This window comes from Oncorhynchus mykiss, chromosome 10, assembly GCF_057628025.1.
Source record: "Oncorhynchus mykiss isolate SJ-2025 chromosome 10, ASM5762802v1, whole genome shotgun sequence".
Lineage (NCBI taxonomy): Eukaryota > Metazoa > Chordata > Actinopteri > Salmoniformes > Salmonidae > Oncorhynchus > Oncorhynchus mykiss.
In genome coordinates, this window is record NC_143031.1 from 65,037,681 (window position 1) to 65,060,507 (window position 22,827).

General features: G+C 42.9%; 1 protein-coding gene across 1 annotated transcript; it reads left to right on the forward strand.

Moving 5' to 3' along the window:
- Window positions 1-1,614: 1,614 nt before the first annotated feature.
- LOC149980166 (uncharacterized) lies at window positions 1,615-17,961 on the forward strand. The gene is made up of 6 exons (XM_090187473.1): window positions 1,615-2,153; window positions 7,467-7,597; window positions 7,786-7,965; window positions 12,876-13,040; window positions 13,418-13,529; window positions 16,663-17,961. Exons 1-6 carry the CDS (start codon window positions 1,862-1,864, stop codon window positions 17,622-17,624), a joined length of 1,842 nt encoding a protein of 613 aa, XP_090043599.1. The 5' UTR covers window positions 1,615-1,861; the 3' UTR covers window positions 17,625-17,961.
- The last annotated feature ends 4,866 nt before the right edge of the window (window positions 17,962-22,827 follow it).

Sequence of the window (22,827 nt, forward strand, 5' to 3'; positions counted from 1 at the left end):
AATCTGCTCTGAGCTTGAAAAGTGGTGATCAAAGTAGATTTGATGTAACGTAATAAGCTGTACCGTAATTCAAAGAACAGTGCGCAATTCCTTTTTCATTGAACCACACCCTTGAGCTATGACGCCAACACATAAAATGCTTTGTCTTCAGTGTAATTACATGTTCCTCTCCTGAAAACCCTGAGCAGTTGACAGATGAACTCTCAGAAATTGAAGGAAAGTGAATAGGAATTATCAGGAAAATGCCCGAGATGAATTAGGCCCAGTGGGAGTACAATTTGTGGAGAGCATGCTAGAGGATAGAGACTTCCAGTCATCGTGCTAAAGCTAGTTAGCATTGGCTTGAAAAACTACTTTAATTGCCTTCATACTGGACACAGAGACATAAAAATGGTATCCACTAGTTCATCTGACTCTGGGGAAGTAGTATCCTGAAGTATCCCTTTAATTGTACTGCACAGGTGGAATGGAAATCCCTGAAGATTTAATTCATAGTAGCAGCAGAGAAGTTTAAAATGTACTTTTTGGGTCACCAGCCACTGTGGCAGGTAGAGAAAAAAACTACCAGCCACTCAGATATTTCTTACCAGTCAAAGTAGTTTAGTGCCATAATGACATACTAAAAACAGATGACCGTGTTTTGTAATATTTCTAAAACAAGAAATGTATTAGTAAGAAGTAATGTGGTATAGTGCTCAATTTCATTTAAAAAATGTGTGACTTCAGTCTTTTAACCAAAATATCAGCTGAGACAAAATATTCAGCTACCTCTTTAATGTTGGGACGTTACGGTGGTAATGGTCTGAGATTTAGGATCTGACTAGGGCGTTTCTTCGCTATCAGTTCAAGCAGCAGACTCTAACGTTGAAAAACAACCGAGTTTATGAACAAAACGATGTAAACTGCCAAGAACATGAGGACAAAGTCTCACTTTGTGGACTTTAGAGTAAATTAGATCAACTTTTATGCCTGTGGATAGCGCCTCCAAATATGAATCTATTTTAGTGCACAGCTCTCCTGCCAGGCAGTGTTGCGTCTTGATGTAGGATTCGTATTTATTTGTGCGATTAACATCTATGACACAAAACAGCAGAAATACTTTGAACCGCTACTGCAGCATTTTTCTATAATATATCGCCACTCGCACATGTGCTCATACTTTTCACTATTTTTATTCGCAAATGTAATGCTCGCTACGTGGCTGGTAAAATAAGACATTCTTACCTAAATCTAATTTTATACCTTGCCTAACATCAATATTTGTGATTTTTTTTTAAGCACTTATGTAATTTTAAAAAAGCACAAAGGCTTCACAATTCATAAAGGTCATGTTAACTAACTGATATTACCTCAGAGAACAAAACCTCATAAGCCTTTCCCCATAGGAATGGCTGAATGAACCAGAGGTAGTTCGTTCCGTTTTTTAGGACTACCAGCTGGCGCGCTCTACACATCGAGGTATAATGGGGGCGCTCTAATATGGAATAAACGGTGGTGCAATTGCTTCGACTCGACCCCCGCTCCCCCCAACTTCTCCCCCCTTTTAAGTTTTTTTTGTACAAATGTGCAATGCACTTTCCGAACTGTGAAAGGCAGCAATACGCAACAAAGCGTATAGTCTGCCGGAAAACCACACGAAGAAGTAGTAGACGGAAGTGAACAGTGACCAAGAACGCTTTCCACGTTAGCGTTTATTTTGTTATTTAGACATTTATTAACACCTTGGAACTCAAAATATGATTAATTTAACTGCACAGCATCACTTATGTACCCAGGGTAGTGTTTAATTAGCGTTGAAGACAGGACTTGGTTGATATAGGTGATATAGTTAACGCTAGCTAGCAGCTAACGTTAGCTAACAATGGCTACCTGTAACTCTGTTATGGTTTTTCACACTCAAATAGCCTCCATCATGGAGGTGCTAGCAAATGCAGCCGTTGCAGAAATCTGTAAACTCGTAGATGACGACTATGCGGTGGTTCGTTTGGAAATTACTCAAAGCCAGAAAGAAAACAGGGCATTGCGGAGGAAACTACAGCTACTTGAACTGAAGGTGACACGGGAGCGCGCAGAGAGGACAACGCGAGAGCGCGTCCTCGCCAGTCGTCCCAGTAGTGTCAAGATCCTCGACCGATACAGAGGAATGGCAAGAGGTACATTTAGCAGAAGGCAGAGGCTGTGGGGCCTGTCGTCCCGTTCCCCTCTGCGCATGTGTTCAGATGTCTTACCCAGAGTTGGGTCTTGGGCAATTTTTGGATAGTGTGCCAAACAGGCAGGTCAATTAATAACAAATACTTCTTGCAGCAAGACAATATTCTAACCAGATTTTTGATTTACTGAATTTCCTATTGTCATGCTCAATTAAAATAATGTGATGCATGGAACATAATCAATAAATAGTATGTCAAGAATTTATTATAAGTGTTACGCAGCGCATGTGTCCCCGACCTCCCCCAGATAGCATATGAAAGAGTCAGCATTGAGCAAATTTTAACATGCAGCTGGCCAAGAACAGAGCAGCACATTTTGCTCTCCACTGTAATCAGAGGGCTAATTTCAATACTATGCATGCTAGCCTCTCTTGTCTAAGAGTTAATGAGAGACCGACTGCATCGCTTCTCGTTTTAATAAGAAACAATGTGTTAAATTCCAAATTGCTTGCATAGTCAACTTACACACAGCACTGACACAGACCCCACCAAGCCGCACTGCTTCTTGACACACTGCTCGCTTAAATTGGAAGCCAGCCGCACCAATATGTTTGAGGAAACACCGTACAGCTGGCGACCTGAAGTCAGCGTGCATGCGCCCGGCCTCAAGGAGTCTCTAGCGCGCGATGGGACAAGGACATCCCAGCCGGCCAAACCCACCCCTAACCCGGACGACGCGAGGCCAATTGTGCGCCGTCTCATGGGTCTCCCGGTTGCGGCTGGCTGCGACACAGCCTGGGATCAAACCCGGATCTGGAGTGAACTCTCTAGCACTGCGATGCAATGCCTTAAACATCTGTGCCACTCGGGAGGCCCCAGAAATAGCTTTTGATTTTTATAATATAGCCTATATGTGGTGTTCAATGCAAGCCTACATATACAGTTGAAGTCGGAAGTTTACATACACCTTAGCCAAATACATTTAAACTCACTTTCACAATTCCTGACATTTAATCTCAGTAAAAATTCCCTGTCTTAGGTCAGTTAGGATCACCACTTTATTTTAAGTCTGAAATGTCAGAATAATTGTAGAGCAAATTATTTATTTCAGCTTTTATTTCTTTTGTCACATTCCCAGTGGGTCAGAAGTTTACATACACTCACTTAGTATTCGGTAGCATTGCCTTTTAAATTGTTTAACTTGAGTCAAACGTTTTGGGTAGCCTTCCACAATAAGTTGTGTGAATTTTGGCCCATTCCTCCTGACAGAGCTGGTGTAACTGAGTCAGGTTTGTTGGCTTCCTTGCTCACACACACTTTCTCAGTTCTGCCCACAAATTGTCTATAGGATTGAGGTCAGGGCTTTGTGATGGCCACTCCAATACCTTGCCTGTTGTCCTTAAGCCATTTTGCCACAACTTTGGAAGTATGCTTGGGGTCATTGTCCATTTGGAAGACCCATCTGTGACCAAGCTTTAACTTCCTGACTGATGTCTTGAGATGTTGCTTCAATATATCCACATCATTTTCCTACCTCATGATGCCATCTATGTTGTGAAGTGCACCAGTTCCTCTTGCAGCAAAGCACCCCCACAACATGATGCTGCCACCCCCGTGCTTCACGGTTGGGATGGTGTTCTTCGGCTTGCAAGCCTCCCCCTTTATCCTCCAAACATAACGATGGTCATTATGGCTAAACGGTTCTATATCAGACCAGAGGATATTTCTCCAAAAAGTATGCCGTTTGTCCCCATGTGCAGTTGCAAACCGTAGTCTGGCTTTTTTATGGCGGTTTGCAGCAGTGGCTTCTTCCTTGCTGAGCGGCCTTTCAGGTTACGTCGATATAGGAGTCATTTTACTGTGGATGTTGATATTTTTTGACCTATTTCCTCCAGCATCTTCATAAGGCCCTTTGCTGTTGTTCTGGGATTGATTTGCACTTTTCGCACCAAAGTACGTTCATCTCTAGGAGACAGGGATACACATCAATGCGCTATGTAGATATCAATAATAAGTCATATACGTATCGCCATAGACTACACCACTGCTGTCATCCTTACCTTCAAATGGGATAATCTTTGGATGCCGACAGCAGTCGCACCATTGGAAGCCTACAAAAGCCTATTTCTGCTCTTTTCCCGGGATCCATCAAACACATTTGGTGTGTCATCATAGTGGTCTCTGATTTGTGGTCAGACTCACTCAGGTGGAACAAACTTAAACTTGCGACTTTATCAATGCTGATTTGAATGTCATTGAGAAAACAGGAATGCATTTTTTTCTCTCGGAAACATCCTCTTGAATTTAAAAGTAATCCTCAAAGTATCTAATCTGATTACAATATTTTTGCTGGTAATGTAACAGATTAGTTACCGATTTTTGTAATCCCTTACTCCCAGCCCTGTATATAACTGGCCTAATAACTCGCCAACGAGCAAGGAATATCAACTAATGTGCACACACGCGGCAATAATCTCTGATCTGAAAAGTGCATTCACTCGTATGTTTGAAAGACAGCTCGTAGGCTAGCTACCCCGCCAATAGAATTCTACTCCGTTGCGCTCTGGCTCTGCCTACAACAAAATCACAAACTCAGTCTTGTAAAGTTAGATTCGTTTTGGTTTGTTGTATTGAAAAGGGGCTGATTTATAATGTTGATTCGATCACAGAAAAAACATTGATTTATATAGTACAAACTAATGGGGTGAACTCAGTGAAGTTAAATCTCTTGGTCTCTGCAGAGGCCTGGCATTTCTTCTGAGCAGCAGTCCTTCGATGAGTTTTAACGGCTGTTGGCAACCAATCAATGTTGCATTACTGCCACCTACTAGACTGAAGTACAACTCCCTTATACAGTGCTTGAATGAATAAATAAATAATAACCCTACCTTCGAACACTACACTCACAAAAAAACACCACCCTACTCCACTATTTAAAACTATTTAGTCCTACCTCAGGCCAACAACCTGGAAGGATGGGACACCACCACTCAACACACCCTGTAACTCTTCTGATGTCAAGTCTCGCACACCCAATTACCTCTCTGCAGCTGCCACCACAACCTCAATTTTCTGTGACTTACGTTCCATCCGTGCAGTTGATAACTATAATCTGTTCTATAAATGCTAAAAATCTAATCTTACTGAAACATATTACTTGTTGGCCTATCCCTCTGTACTGGTACATATCTACTACTCACACCACTCCTCTCAGGATCTCTCCCCCTTGACCCATCTTCCTCTACTTTCTTCACTGCCTCAGCATATGACAACTTCTGCACTACTCTAACCCTGGAAACCTCAAACTGCCTCTCTCGCATTTCTGATCCCCAGTCCCATGGGCACCCCTACAATTAACACATACCACCACTTTCCCCAATGCTACACATTCCTTTGTCTCATGCCCTTCTGCACACTTCTCACACCTAGGAACCTCCCTCCAACACACTGCTGCCACATGCCCAGAGCAGCATTCCTGGAGGAGGTGCGCATCTTAGAGGGAACATTGGTTGTGGGTCCCCTGGAGGTCAGCCCCCGCCAGATAGCATATGAACAGGTTATAAACCATAACAAATGGGTAGAATTGCAGGAAATTAGCTTGAAATGAGCAAAATGCGTAAAATACCATGAGATTAGCTATAAAACTGCACATTTACCTTGGAGATACAGAGGAGTCCGATATTATTGAAACCCCTGATAACGATGAGAAAAAGGACTGTAAAATAAATTATTCAAATACTGAGCTATATTGTATGACTTTTTTGGAGGAGGAATATATATTATTTTCACCACCACTGGTGGTCTAGTCATCCGACCAAAGCACAGCTTCTAATCCAATTTACAATGCTGTTTAGCAAACTCCAGGTGTTTACATTTTTTGGACGACATTAAAATGGTGGGTTTGAAGTTGAAATGAGGATGCACGAGCAGAAAATAACCCCATACCTACTGTGAACAAGGCTGTAGACCATTCCTCCTCCATACAGAATCCTTCCAAAATCTTGATATCCTTCGTCTGCACTTATGGACTGCCTTCTTCAATTCAAACTATGTTTTTAATAGGTTTTAAGTCCGGAGACTGAGATGGCCATTGCAATTAACCATTTCTTTGTGGATTTTGATGTTTGCTTGGGGTTATTGTCTTGCTGGAAGATCCATTTGCTGTCAAGTTTTAGTCTCCTGGCAGAGGCAACCAGGTTTTTGGAAAAAATATCCTGATACTGAGTATTCAAGTTCATTATGCCATTGACCATTACAAGGGCACCAGGACCAGTGGAAGCAAAATAGAGCCATAACATCAAAGATCCACCAGCCTATATTACAATGGCAGTTTGAAGTGATGCAATTTTTTTTTTTTTGGCATATCTAATTTCAATCAGTTCTTTTTCCTGCAGTCTGACCAGCCAAAAAGCACATGGAATCATATTTCAAGCCATACAAATCTGATTCCTGTCCATGCGAACAGTCAAATCTGATTTATTTTCCCTCAAGTGGTTTTTAGACTTATTTAGCATATCTTGTTGTCTGCTAGCTACTCTGTTGACAGTTTTGACAATAACATGTTGTAGCTAGCTAGCTAGTTGACTACTGTGACTAGCCAAAAATGACTCGTTTTGAAAGTTGGATCTTTAAGTGTTCTTACACTATGTCAGTCAAATCTGATTTATTTTCCCTCAAGTGGTTTTTAGACTTATTTAGCATATATTGTTGTCTGCTAACTACTCTGTTGACAGTTTTGACAATAACATGTTGTAGCTAGCTAGCTAGTTGACTACTGTGACTAGCCAAAAAGGACTCGTTTTGAAAGTTGGATCTTTAAGTGTTCTTACACTATGATTTTGAACATTCAAAGCAACTGGGAAACGTCCATAGCAGGCATTGTTGTCACCTTAGCTTGCTACATAACTTCTGAGTGATAGGAACCATGTGCACCACCACCAATCAGCCTACAAAACTGCGCACACACCCGTCGTTACTATGACAACTGGCGTAGCCATGACAGTAAATGACTGCTGTCTGAATTTGGCCATTTGTAACTTGGAGTTTGGACAGTCAGAGTTCCAAAACAGATTAGAAAACTAAACTGATTTGAGCATTAAGGCCTGCAGTGTGAACAGGGCTTTAGTTCCATGCCCCCTGACATTATCCTTACAAGGTGAGGTATTGAAAGGTATTAAAAACAGGAGTGTCAATAATGTGGACCCCTACCCTTTTTGAGAATTGTATTTATTACTTGTTGAACAAAATCTATTTCTCTGAGCAATTGTATTATTATAAAACATAACCACCCATTTTTCTCCCCAATAACTCTCTTAGGTGAAGGACATCTCACTGGAGGCCACATGAGCTTTGTGAAGCCTGCAGGACACAAAACATGGAGAGATGACCAACCCATACCTATAGATGAGGGGAGTGGAACCTCAAACCAGCATGTTATTGTGATCGAGGTTAGTGTCATAGTGTAACATAAAAAATGTGGCCTGTTTTATTTCAGAAAGGCTCCTCCTTAGCTATTCACTTGCTTACATGTACATCCTGATTTATCTGCCATAGGGGAGCTTGTGAGACTTCCCTATGACATTGTTATCCAATTCAACTCATGTACCTGTAATAACCTCCTCTCTTCATGTGTCAGTCTGCAGATGCAGAGGCTGCAGGTCCTGGAGGATCGTCTTTGGTCAAGCAGGAGACTGAAGGAGAGCACCGACGACACAGCAGAGACATCCAGATTGGAGCGGCTGGAGTGGCGCCCCCTCTAGCCACGGAGGACCTCGTCACCGCGCCCCAGCCCATGGCCCTATGCAGCATCACGGAGGTCAGTGGAACGCTGAATGCCGTCCTCAAGTCAGAGAAAGACACCGAGACTTTAATTGTAACACAAAGGTTCTTACGCACAGGACCTGACCACAGATCAGACCCAGAGAGACTGGGACCACTGGGCTGTCCTGTACCTGGCTCAGAGTATTTACTTTATGGTAACCCAAGCCTTAGGATGGTTCATTCCCATCGGGACTCAGGTGACGCGTTAGAGACTGGCAATGATCTGTCATGTTCTTACACTACAGAGATGGACCCTGGCAACATGCCCTTGGGTTTAGAGACACAGACTGATCTGTCTAGAGGGGACTGGAACCGGTACAGTAGTAGTGTGTACTCTGAAGGCTGCCTAGATAAGAAAGGGGAGGTTATAGTCGATGAGAGGACTGTCAAAGTGAAGGGCGAGGCTCCTCTGACATGGAATGTAGACGAGACTCGCTTAGGAGATGGACACTCACAGGGCAGAGATTTCTTAGATTACAGGGAAATCTTAGAGACAAATCCAAATATCGCAACCCACTCCCCTTTACACACGTTCAGGGAACGTGACCCAGTGTCCATTTCGATGGGGCCTTTCGATTCACAGAGCCGGGACCTTTTCGAACAGGTTTTGAACTCAAATGACCAAAGGGCCAAGGTTTTGGGAGGTGGAGCAAAATCAGGCGATAGTAAAGAGAAGCAGTTCCTCTGCATGTTCTGTAACGAAGGCTTCAATTGCCCACAGAAGGTAGAGATCCACCAGAGGGTCCACATAGGGGTGAAACCCTTCAGCTGTACCCAGTGTCATATGCACTTTGCTGAGGCTGGCAACCTGAAGAGGCACCAGAGGGTCCACACAGGGGAGAAACCCTTCAGCTGTGTCCAGTGTCACATGCGCTTCACCCAGGCTGGTGACCTGAAGAGGCACCAGAGGGTCCACACAGGGGAGAAACCCTTCAGCTGTACCCAGTGTCACATGCGCTTCACCCAGGCTGGCAACCTAAAGATGCACCTGAAGGTCCACACGGGAGAAAGGCCATTTGCCTGTACGCACTGTGTGAAAAGGTTCTCAGAGAGGAGATGCCTTAGGATACACCAGCAGAAAAAACATTCCACTCTATAACATAGAAAGTAACTATTCCACTCGATAGCCTCTGACACTTAGATCTAACCTTGCATTAAAGACAAAAATACAGTTTCATTAATGTCAGCAGATGCGTTTAGAGTAACAAGAGTAATATATTTCAGTGTTGAATATTCCTGTGTAAATATTGCATCCAGACATTGTGTGATACAATGCATATGGAAAGTATTCAGACCCCTTGACTTCGTCCACATTTTGTTACTTTACAGCCTTATTCTAAAATTGATTAAATATTTTTCCTCATCAATCTACACAGAATACCCCATAATGACAAAGCAAAAATAGTTTGACTAAATAAAAATAGTTTGACTAAATAAAAAATAAACTGAAATATCACATTTACATAAGTATTCAGATCCTTTACTCAGTTCTTTGTCGAAGCACCTTTGGCAGCAATTACATCCTTGAGTCTTCCTGGATATGACGCTACAAGCTTGGCACACCTGTATTTGGGGAGATTCTTCCATTCTTCTTTACAGATCCTCAAGTGTTGTAAGGTTGGATTGGAGTGTCGCTGCACAGCTATTTTCAGGTCTCTCCAGGGATGTTCAACTGGGTTCAAGTCTGGGCCCTGGTTGGGTTACTCAAGGACATTCAGAGACTTGTCCCGAAGCCACTCTTGGCTATGTCCTTAGGGTTGTTGTCCTCTTAGAAGGTGAACCTTCGCCCCAGTCTGAGGACCTGAGCGCTCTGGAGCAGGTTTTCATCAAGAATCTCTCTGTACTTTGCTCCGTTCATCTTTCCCTCAATCCTGACTAGTCTCCCAGTCCCTGCCTGCTGCTGAAAAACATCCCCACAGCATGATGCTTCCACCACCATGCTTCACAGTAGGGATTGTGCCAGGTTTCCTCCAGACGTGACACTTGGCATTCAGGCCAAAGAGTTCAATCTTGGTTTCATCAGACCAGAGAATCTTGTTTCTCATGGTCAGAGTCCTTTAGGTGCCCCTTGGCAAACTCGAAGTGAGCTGTCATGTGCCTTTTATTGAGGAGTGGCTTCAGTCTGGCCACACTACTATAAAAGCCTGATTGGTGGAGTGCTGCGGAGATGGTTGTCCTTCTGGAAGTTTCTCCCACCTCCACAGAGGAACTCTGCTGCTCTGTCAGAGTGACCATCGGGTTCTTGGTCACCTCCCTGACCAAGGCCCTTCTCCCCCGATTGCTCAATTTGGCCAGGTGGCCAGCTTTAGGAAGAGTCTTGGTGGTTCCCAACTTCTTCCATTTAAGAATGATGGAGGCCACTGTGTTCTTGGGAACCTTCAACACTGCAGACATTTTTTGGTCCCCTTCCCCAGATCTGTTCCTCGACACAATCCTGTCTCGGAGCTCTACCGACAATTTCTTCGACCTCATGGCTTGATTTTTGCTTTGACATGGACTGTCAACTGTGGGACCTTTATATAGACCGGTGTGTGCCTTTCCAAATCATGTCTAATCAATTGAATTTACCACAGGTGGACTCCAATCAATTTGTGATCAAGGGTGATCAATGGAAACAGGATGCACCCAAGCTCAATTTTGAGTCTCATAGCAAAGGGTCTGAATTTGCAAACATTCTAAAAACCTGTTTTTGCTTTGACATTATGGGGTGTTGTGTGTAGATTGATGAGGGAATTCTTTTTTTTAAATCAATTTTAAAATAAGGCTGAAATGTAACAAAACGTTGAGCGATCTGAATGCTTTCTGAATGCACTGTATATAAGGCATATATACACTGACCAAAAATATAAATGCAACATGTAAAGTGTTGGTCCCATGTTTCATGAGCTGAAGCTACCAGAACTTTACCATATGCACAAAAAGGTCATTTCTCTCAAATGATGTGCACAAATGTGTTTACATCCCTGTTAGTGAGTATTTCTCCTCTGCCAAGATAACCCATCCACCTGACAAGTATGGCATATCAAGAAACTGATTAAACAGCATGATCATTACACAGGTGCACCTTGTACTGGGGACAATAAAAGGCCATTTTAAAATGTGCTGTTTTGTCACACAACACAATGTCACAGATGTCTAAATGCCAGATTTATTTTTTTGTGTGTATTTTACCCCACTTTTTCTCACCAATTCCGATCTAGTCTCATTGCTTGAATTCCCCAACGGACTCAGGAGGCGAAGGTTGAGTCCTACGTCCTCTGAAACATGACCCGCCTAACCGCGCTCCTTAACACCCGCCAGCTTAACCCGGAACCCAGCTGCACCAATGTGTCGGAGGAAACACTGTTCAACTGTCAGCCTGCAGGCGCCCGTTCCACCACATGGAGTCGCTAAAGCACGATGAGCCAAGTAAAGCCTCCCCGGCCAAACCCTCCCCTTACCCCGACGACGCTGGGCCAATTGTTTGCCGTCCTATGGGACTCCCGCCGGTTTTGGCACAGCCTGGGAATGAACCCGAGTCTGTAATAGCACCTTTAGCACTTCTATCCAGTGCCATAGACCGCTGCGTCACTCTGGAAGCCCAGATGTCTCAAGTTTTGAGGGCGCGTGCAATTGGCATGCTGACTGCAGGAATGTCCACCTGAGCTGTTACCAATTGAATGTTCACTTCTCTACCATAAGCTGCCTCAGCGGTTTGCTGATGTCATGATTGTGAACAGAATGCCCCATGGTGACGGTGGGCTGATGGTATGGGCAGGCATAAGCTACGGCCAACGAACACAATTGCATTTATCGATGGCAATTTGAATGCACAGAGATACCATGATAAGATCCTGAGGCCAATTGTCTTGCCATTCATCTGCTGCCATTTCAGCATGATATTGCACCAGTTTGTCCTTGGCCTGCATACTCACCAGACATGTCAACCATTGAGCATGTTTGGGATGTTCTGGATCGACGTGTACGACAGCGTGTTCCAGTTCCCGCTAATATCCAGCAACTTCGCACAGCCATTGAAGAGCAGTGGGACAACATTCCACAGGCCACAGTCAACAGCCTGATCAACACTATGTGAAGGAGATGTCATGCTGCATGAGGCAAATGGTGGTCACACCAAATACTGACTGGTTTTCTGATCCACTCTCTGCTTTTTTTTAAAGATATCTTTGACCAACAGATGCATATCTGTATTCCCAGTCATGTGAAATCCATAGATTAGGGCCTAATGAATTTATTTCATTTGACTGATTTCCTTTTATGAACTGCTGTGTGCATATTTTTGTTCCGTATATAAGCCTAAAATGTCTGTTATATATTGAGTTTGTACTGTGTAGGCTATATGTTCACATGCCTATTTCATTACTTCCATTCAACTGCTTTATTTCTTTCCCAAGACACTTTTAATGAGAAAATGAATGCAGTCTATCAAGTTCATGCAGATTTCTTTGTTGGTGTGTGTGATTTTCACATGGTGGATTTAAAACTTGTTTGTTTAATAAATACAAAATGGGACTTTTCATTCGGACTTTCATTGAATCTCTCTTTAGTATACATCACATTTGATATCACCCTATTCTGCATACACCCAACAGTGCTTTATAACCAATATACACTTACTAAATCTACCTACACATACCAAACACACTAACAAACACCTACTGTACATGTCAACATAGGTTAGTCAGGTTTGTCTGACTTATTATAGCTGACTCATTCATCCACATCATCATATTTTTGTCCAACATGATGGGTTTAACAGCAATGAAGTTATTCTGTAACTACAGTATAGGACTCAAACGTAGTGGGGATGGGTAAACACTCCATGTTGAAAGTGTGTTTATTATCTGTGTGTATGTACCTGAGGGAGTGTATGTCTGTGTAATCTGTATCACCTGTCTCTTCCAGGAGGAGGAGGGTCCAGAGGTGCTGCTGGTGAAGGAGGAGGGGTGTGAGGAGGGTCTGGGGAACCCTGAGTTGACCATGGTCATGGAGGACAACCAGACTACACCACCTCCTGAACCCACAGAGGAACCAGCTGAGCAGCACAGGACCACATACAGTCTCCCTGAGGTGAGCCCACTGAACTACTGTCTTAGTGGTGTTAGGTCAGGGTTTGTATCCACAAAGCCACTCCGAGTATTAGTGCGGATCTAGGATCATTTTAGCCTTTTCAATCATACTGAATAAGATTATATAGACTGGTGGGGACTTGATCCTCGATCAGCAATTCTATTTTGAGACTCTTTATGGATACGGGCCCAGGTCTTGATTAATTTTGTCTTAAGTGTGGAACCATTCCTTACAATTATCAAACCATTAAAGAGTGTTTAAGCATTACATTTACATGTTACATAGCAATCCCCCATTGCCCAATCAGAAGATGCTCCATAGTAGGGTGCTAATATCAGATTTCTTGATCCAACATCCTCTCACTCTGTATCTCTTAGTCAGTAGACATGGAGGATGGGAAGCCTGATCTGCTGCTAGTCAAAGATGAGACAATAGAAGACGGACCAGAGAGTATTGATCTGCTGAGTGGACTAAAGATGGGGGATCAAGGTAAGGGAGAAATACATATAGCCTACATACAGTAATAGATATTCAATGGGAATAGTGATAAGCCTGGCTATTATTTTTTTCTTCATTCATAAAATGAAATCAATACATGTTATGTTTACCTTCAAAAGTTTCAAGTTGCATATGTCGAATGCACAAGTATAGTGAAATGCTTAACTTGCAAGCCCAACCCAACAGTGCAGTATTCAATATCAAATAGTATAACTAATAAAGAAAAAGTATTAAAAAAAAAAAGAGAAATAAGAGAGGAAGCTGTATACAGGGTCAGTGCAGGTACCAAATGTACAATGTAACCGGATACTGGAGTATTTGAGGTAGATGCAGTGCCTTCGGTAAGTATTCACAACAGTGGTGGTCATTGCCAGAGCATGGCCTTAACACCTTATTAGAGCATATTGAATGACTGTCATTCATATTCCATTCATCCAGCACAATGTAACATCGACAGGTTTAGGATACTACATGATACTCAAATTTCCCCTATACCCATCATGAGGTTGCTACAAAAGGTCAAGAGAAAAATTTGTCTTTAAGACAGTTGACACATTCAATACCGCCTTGCACACTCGTGCCTGCATCTAGCTGATCTAGGGTGTAGTCATTAGTCCTACATTTGCAAATGAGAGTTTCTATTTGCCAAATTTAGTTATGTTTATTCCCGTTTCGTTCCGTTTAAGAAATGCTTTTCAACAGAATCAGCTGAATGAATACACTCCTGATCACCGCAAACACAGTTCACTTTCATAGCAGCCACATACAAAAAGCATGATCATTTGCTCGTTGTATAATTCCTACTCGCATCTATGCGCTCTCCTCCTGTCACCTTTTCCCTTGGCTTGTGGACTTTCCAAGCCAAACCGTCATTCCATAACTGCTAACCGCCACACACAGCCTACATCGCTGTCACCTAACGTCATAGTCAACATATTTAGCTACTAGCATTACTAAACCAGCCACAAACGTTAGTGTACAGCAGGCAGTTTAGCATTTACACCGGCAGGCCCCGGTGGCAATAAATTAATAAAACCAAAAGCTTACCTTGGGAGAGTTTCAGTGTTAGATAGCCATATCCAGCTAGCTAACATAGCATCTCTCTCTGTTTGAGCCGGGTGTTTGAGTAGGCTAAACCAACTAGCAGCATTCGCTAGCTAGATAATTGAAAGTATTTTTTTTTAAATATAGCTAGCTCTCTTTCTTAATCCTCCATTTTTTTTAAATGTATTTGTTTAAAACTGTTCAACTCCTCACTACATTTTATGCACTGCAGTTACAGCTAGCTGTAGCTTAGGCTTTCAGTACTAGATTCATTCTCTGATCCTTTGATTTGGTCGACAACAGTTCATACTGCAAGAGCTCTGATAGTTTGGAGGACGTCCTCCGGACGTTGTCATAATTACTGTGAAAGTCTATGGAAGGGGGTGAGAACCATGAATATTTTACATTGAAGGCAATATACCTAGAGGAAGATGGAAACTAGCTGTCCTCTGCCTACACCATGGTGCTACCCCAGAGAGTGCTGTTAAGGTTAATGTAGACCTTTATTGCAAAAGTGTGTTTTTAATCAGTTATTTGGTAACATGAATATATTTAGTATAGTTTTATCTAAAAATGATAACTTTTAAAAAATGTTTAATGATTTTTATTTTTATGTAATTCACTGAGGAGGTCCCCTCCTCTGAGGAGCATTCCCTGATTCGCACCCCTTGAGATTTTCCACGTTTTGTTGTATTACAGACTGAATTTAAGATGTATTATATTGAGATTGTCATAGTGGGGAAAATAAAAGATGAAATATCTTAAGTCAATAAGTATTCAACCCCTTTGTTAGGGCAAGCCTAAATAAGTTCAGGAGTAAACATTTGCTTAAAAGTCACATAAGTTGCATGGACTCACTCTGTGTGCAGTAAGTGTGTAACATATATTTTTTCATGACTATCTCATCTCTGTACCCCACACATAGAAGTATCTGTAAGGTACCTCAGTTGAGAAGTGAATTTCAAAACACAGATTCAACCAGGGAGGTTTTCCAATGTCTCGCAAAGAAGAGCACCTATTGGTGAAAAAAAAGTTGACATTGAATATCCCTTTGAGCATGAAGTTATTAATTACACTTTGGATGATATATACACACACACACACACAGAGTCACTACAAAGGTATAGATGTCTTTCCTAACTCAGTTGCCGAGAAGAAAGACACCGCTCAGGGGTTTCACCATGAGGCCAATGGTGAATTTAAAACAGTTTAATGGCTGTGATAGGAGAAAACTGAGGATGTATCAACAACATTGTAGTTATTCCACAATACTAACCTAATTGACAGAGTAAAAAGCCTGTACAGAATAAAATATTCCAAAACATGCATACTGTTTGAAATAAGGCAATACCATATAATATGAAAACATGTTTTAAAAATGTATTAGCAAATGTATTGAAAATTCAATATAGAAATATCTAATTTACATAAGTATTCACCCCCCTGAGTCAATACTTTGTAGAAGCACCATTGGCAGCGGTTACAACTGTGAGTCTTTCTGGATAAGTCTCTAAACCACACCTGGATTGTGTAACAATTGTGCATCATATTTGCAAAATTCTTCAAGCTCTGTCAAATGGGTTGTTGATCATTGCTAGACAACAATTTTCAGGTCTTACCATAGATTTTTAAGTAGATTTAAGTAAAAACTGGCCACTCAGGAACATTCACTGTCTTATTGGTAAGCAGTGCTTATTGGTAAGCAGTGTAGATTTGGCCTTGTGTTTTAGGTTATTGTCCTGCCGAAAGGAAAATTAATATCCCAGTGTCTGGTGGAAAGCAGACTGAACCAGGTTTTCGTCTAGGGTTTTGCCTGGGCTAAGCTCCCTTCCGGTTGAGATTTTAGATGTTTTTTTCATCCATTTTGAATTCAGGCTGTAACAACAAAATGTGAAATAAGTTAAGGGTTACGAATACTTTCATGTAGACAGGGATTAGGAGAAAATCCTAAAACAAAAATCCACAAAACACACATAATAATGTATGAGCTTGACCAGGTAATTGACAAAAAACAAAAATACTCCATATGTAGAGTTCTCTGCCATGTTTGTAAAGTCTATTTTGTAACCTCTCCCTGCAGGTAGTTGGCTGGAGGCTAACAGGGGAGACTGGGCAGCCATCTTGAATTCCCAGACCCAGACGGGTGCAGTCAAGGACCTAGGGGACAACATCACTGAGCAGGGCAGAACCGGAGGCGACATAGTGGAGGCCAGTGGATGGGAAAGCATCCTCAACTCTGGACTTGGGAACAACACTGTTAACCACAACCAGAAACAGACATGCGAACACAAAACAACAGCTGAATTTAGTCTCTATGACAACAGACTGTCTGAGACCAGGGAGAGGCGTAGATTTGGTCTGCAAGGACGGGGACGTGTCCGTATGCAGCGGGAGAGAACAGACACAGACTCGGCTAGTGATGCTCCGTCCTGCTCCTATAGTTCTGATTCAGAACGACTGATGACGCCTCAGGTTAACCCCTTAACAGGTGCTGCCTTCAGCCTGCCTTCTATAGGATCTATCAACTGGAACATGGACCCTGCGAAAACACAGACCCTCCCTGGCCTTCGTCCTCCTCACACTCTCCTTATGTTAAACCAGACCTCAGACAATGCCAGTGCCTCAACACTAAATGGCTACACAAACCCATTGACAAATGACATTAGTGGTGACGCTATCATCATATCCGGTGGCAAAGAGAAGCACTTCTCATGTTCTTTCTGTGGGAAAGCCTTCAATTTCCGCAAACAGCTGGAGATCCACCAGAGGACGCACACGGGGGAGAAACCTTTCGGCTGTCACCTGTGCCGAGCCAGTTTCTCCCACTCGTTCACCCTGAAGAGGCATCAGCGGGTCCACACAGGGGAGAAACCCTACACCTGCCCTCACTGTGAGAAGAGGTTCTCCCACCAGCACCATCTGAAGAGGCATTTGAAGGTCCATACGGGAGAGAGGCCGTTCGCCTGCACTCATTGTGGGAAGAGGTTCTCAGACAGAAGCTACCTCAGGATACACCAGCAGAAAAACCATTCCCATCTATAACATAGAAAGTAACTATTCCACTTGATAGCTACTGCCATTTAGATCAGACCATGCATTAAAGACAAATATGCATTTTTTGTTGTCAGCAGAAAATATCCACAAATGCATTTGGAATAACAAGAGTAATAGATTTCAGATTTTCATCTAGACTTGTACAGTGCCTTCAGAAAGTATTCATACCCCTTGACTTTTTCCACATTTTGTTATGTTACAAAGTGGGATTAAAGTGGATTTAATTGTATGTTTTATGTTAACAATCTACACAAAATACTCTTTAATGTCAGTGTAAGAACAACTAACATTTGTAAAACATTTATGAAAAATAAAACATTAATATGTCCTGATTAGTATTCATACGGTGCATTCGGAAAGTATTCAGGCCCCTTGACTTTTGCCACATTTTGTTACGTTACAGCCTTATTCTAAAATGGATTCAATAATTATTTACCCTCAATCTACACACAATACCCCAAAATGGCAATGCAAGAACAGGTTTTTAGAAATTTTAGCACATTTATAAACCATTGTTTAACTGAAATATCACATTTACGTAAGTATTCAGACCCTTTACTCAGTACTTTACTGAAGCACCTTTGGCAGCGATTACAGTCTCGAGTCTTCTTGGGTATAACGCTACAAACTTGGCACACGTGTATTTGGGGAGTTTCTCCCATTCTTCGCTGCAGATCCCCTCAAGCTCTGTCAGGTTGGATCGGGAGTGTCACTGCACAGCTATTTTCAGGTCTCTCCAGAGATGTTCGATCGAGTTCAAGCCCAGGCTCCAGCTTGGCCACTCAAGGACATTCAGAGACTTGTCCCGAAGGCACTCCTGTGTTGTCTTGGCTGTGTGCTTAGGGTTATTGTCCTGTTGGAAGGTGTACCTTTGCCTCAGTCGGAGGGACTGAGCACTTTGGAGCAGGTTTTCAACAAGGATCTCTCAGTACTTCGCGCTGTACAGCTTTCCCTCAATCCTGACGAGTCTCCCAATCCCTGCCGCTGAAAAACATCCCCACAGAATGATGCTGCCACCACCATGCTCCACTGTAGGGATGGTGCCAGGTTTCCTCCAGACGTGACACTTGGCATTCAGGCCAAATAGTTCAATCTTGGTTTCATCAGACCAGAGAATCTTATTTCTCATGGTCAGAGAGTCCTTTAGGTAACTCCAAGCGGGCTGTCATTAGGGCTGTGGCGGTCACGCAATTTCATCAGCCGAGGATTGTCAAGCAAATAACTGTCTTGCGGTTATTGACATAAACACATTTAGCATCTCCTGGCTTCCACACTCAGCCTACAAACCACTGATGCAGACCTTTTGGACCATCTACATTTTAAAAAGTCTAATAAATCCATGTAATAAAGCCAACACCTTCACAATAAATCTATTTATTTTAGACAGGTCCAAAGAAGCATGATATGAAGAAAATGTAGTCTTTCAGAATTACAGAATAGCATACTCTGAGTTGTCCTCATGTTAGGTCCTGATTTGGCTATGCCAGTTGGCAGTGGGCTACACTATTGCATTTCTCAGAAAATATTTGCTTAGAATTCCATTGGATTATTTTATAGTATGAAGAATACAATTGAACAAGCTGAATGAAATACACTGCTCAAAAAAATAAAGGGAACACTTAAACAATACAATGTAACTCCAAGTCAATCACACTTCTGTGAAATATAACTGTCCACTTAGGAAGCAACACTGATTAACAAATTTCACATGCTGTTGTGCAAATGGAATAGACAACAGGTGAAAATTATAGGCAATTAGCAAGACACCCCCAATAAAGATGTGGTTCTGCAGGTGGTGACTACAGACCACTTCTCAGTTCCTATGCTTCCTGGCTGATGTTTTGGTCACTTTTGAATGCTGGCGGCGCTTTCACTCTAGTGGTAGCATGAGACGGAGTCTACAACCCACACAAGTGGCTCAGGTAGTGCAGCTCATCCAGGATTGCACATCAATGCGAGCTGTGGCAAGAAGGTTTGCTGTGTCTGTCAGCGTAGTGTCCAGAGCATGGAGGCGCTACCAGGAGACAGGCCAGTACATCAGGAGACGTGGAGGAGGCCGTTGGAGGGCAACAACCCAGCAGCAGGACCGCTACCTCCGCCTTTGCGCAAGGAGGAGCAGGAGGAGCACTGCCAGAGCCCTGCAAAATGACCTCCAGCAGGCCACAAATGTGCATGTGTCTGCTCAAACGGTCAGAAACAGACTCCATGAGGGTGGTATGAGGGCCCGACGTCCACAGGTGGGGGTTGTGCTTACAGCCCAACACCGTGCAGGATGTTTGGCATTTGCCAGAGAACACCAAGATTGGCAAATTCACCACTGGCGCCCTGTGCTCTTCACAGATGAAAGCAGGTTCACACTGAGCACATGTGACAGACGTGACAGTCTGGAGACGCCGTGGAGAACGTTCTGCTGCCTGCAACATCCTCCAGCATGACCGGTTTGGCGGTGGGTCAGTCATGGTGTGGGGTGGCATTTCTTTGGGGGGCCCGCACAGCCCTCCATGTGCTCGCCAGAGGTAGGCTGACTGCCATTAGGTACCGAGATGAGATTCTCAGACCCCTTGTGAGACCATATGCTGGTGAGGTTGTCCCTGGGTTCCTCCTAATGCAAGACAATGCTAGACCTCATGTGGCTGGAGTGTGTCAGCAGTCCCTGCAAGAGGAAGGCATTGATGCTATGGACTGGCCCGCCCGTTCCCCAGACCTGAATCCAATTGAACACATCTGGGACATCATGTCTCGCTCCATCCACCAACACCACAGACTGTCCAGGAGTTGGCGGATGCTTTAGTCCAGGTCTGGGAGGAGATCCCTCGAGACCATTCGCCACCTCATCAGGAGCATGCCCAGGCGTTGTAGGGAGGTCATACAGGCACATGGACGCCACACACACTACTGAGCCTCATTTTGACTTGTTTTAATGACATTACATCAAAGTTGGATCAGCCTGTAGTGTGGTTTTCCACTTTAATTTTGAGTGTGACTTCAAATCCAGACCTCCATGGGTTGACAAATTTGATTTCCATTGATCATTTTTGTGTGATTTTGTTGTCAGCACATTCAACTATGTAAAGAAAAAAGTAAGGCTGCATGATGCGACTCTAATGATGTGAAAAAAAGGTCACTTGAAAGGCATGAGCTCTGCTTTGTTTTGTTTTTTGCGCAGGCTGTACACACATTCACAATTTGACAAGCACTTGAAAATGCCTAGAATTTCCCGGCGGCATCTCCTTTGTGTGGCCGTAATGCACCCTAAAAAAATACATGTCTTTTGCGGCCTTTGGCGGTTATGCCCTTCTCCCTGAGTGCTGCGTGCTCGGAATCACCTCACTCTCATTCGCTCACGGTCATGTGATCAGGTCTTTCTCACGTTTACAAGTGAAGACAGACACATCCGGGACGCAGCTGCGAGGTGCATATTGAAGATATTGGAAGAACTATCCACATTTTACTTTTCGTTAGACAGAAAGATGAATAGGCCTAACAAACAGCAAAAGCACTAGCCTGTGTCAATCTACTATCCCCCATAGTACAAAAGTCGACCTATTCATTTCAACATTTCTAACAGTCTGGGACAGTTGTGGGATGCGATAAATCACAAAATAATACAACCACTATCATCAACAAAAATGTTTTACACAATGTGGCTGACGCAACAGATCAGAACGTTTAGCTTAAAATGTTGATAAACCTATTAGGCTGTTTCCTCACATTATACGCGCACATGGTACGAGGCTATAAGCGCGAATGTTCCATTAGCGGAAAACACCATTATCAAAAGTGACCGAAAATGCTATTATGCATGTAACGCTGTTTTACAAAGGTGCATTTTTATGTTGAAAATGATCTAACCCTAACTTGAAACTCACGCACTGCTTATGTATGCCAGTTAGGCTCTACACCCCTTGTAAAGCGAATTAATGTACTTAATTTTTTTAATAATTAATTTGACCACTTTAGTTGTGATAAACCTTATCAAAACATATAGGCCTAAAGCCTCCCGAGTGGCGCGGTAGTCTAAGGCTAGAGATTCTGGTTCGAGTCCAGGCTCTGTCACCGCCAGCCGTAACTGGGAGACTCATGCGGCGGCGCACAATTGGCCCAGCGTCATCCGGGTTAGGGGAGGGTTTGGCCAGCAGGGATGGCCTTGTCCCATCGCGCCCTACAACTTCGGTGGCGGACCGGGCGCATGCACGCTGACACGGTCGCCAGGTGTATGGTGTTTCCTCCGACACATTGGTGTGACTGGCTTCCGGGTTAAGTGGGCATTGTGTCAAGAAGCAGTGCGGCATGGTTGGGTTGTGTTTCGGAAGATGCTAGGCCTTCGCCTCTCCGGAGTCGGTACTGGAGTTGCAGCGATGAGACAAGACTGTAACTACCAGTTGGATAACACAAAATTGGGGGAAAAAGGGGATAAAAATAACATCTAGGCCTATGGGCTAGGCTACACTAGGTCTGTGACTATGATTTGAAAAAAGGCATTGTTTCTTATGCTGGGCATCATTCACAAGTGATAATATATAATTCACAAGTGATAGTCTGATGGGTGACAATATTAACCTGTTCTTGATTTAGTCTTGTCTTTACATATACTAAATAATATGTGTGAAATTTGTTTTGATTTAGAATGGACATTTATCATGCACCTGTATCGAAACGGGCAGCAGGAAAAATACATGTCATCTATGCACTTAAATTGCAAATGGAGGACGCTTTTCCCGTGGTTCATTTTCATGCCAGCCAGTTAGGCTATACACCTGTTGTAAATCTAAGCAATGTGCTTAATATTAGGAAAGTTGAGAAATAAATATAATAGCCCTAGCCTGTAGAAAGCTGATGGGTCCTCTTCTTTTTAGTAGAGGCCATCACTCAATTTTCTTGTGCAATTGCATAGCCTATATAAATGTTGCTCAACATGAGCTCAGTCGTAATTAGTATTACGCGTAATTAGTATTACGAGATTAGACTGATTAATCATGTAACTAATTAACTAGGAAGTTGGGGCACCAAGGAAAAATATTCAGATTACAAGGTTATAATTTCCTAATATAACCTTTCAGATATTTTCATATCTGATCCATAGTCTGCTGATTAATTAATTATTTACTTTACCTCACGTTAGTCTCATTCAAAACATGGTAAATTGTTGGTTATCTGCACAAACCCAGTCTTCACTATGAGTCATCCATAC

Coding starts and splice junctions, on each gene's coding strand:
- LOC149980166 (XM_090187473.1), top strand. CDS start 1,862: ATGGCTACCTGTAACTCTGTTATGGTTTTTCACACTCAAATAGCCTCC. Junction 7,598..7,785: donor AGCATGTTATTGTGATCGAG/GTTAGTGTCATA, acceptor TTCATGTGTCAG/TCTGCAGATGCAGAGGCTGC. Junction 13,041..13,417: donor CCACATACAGTCTCCCTGAG/GTGAGCCCACTG, acceptor TGTATCTCTTAG/TCAGTAGACATGGAGGATGG.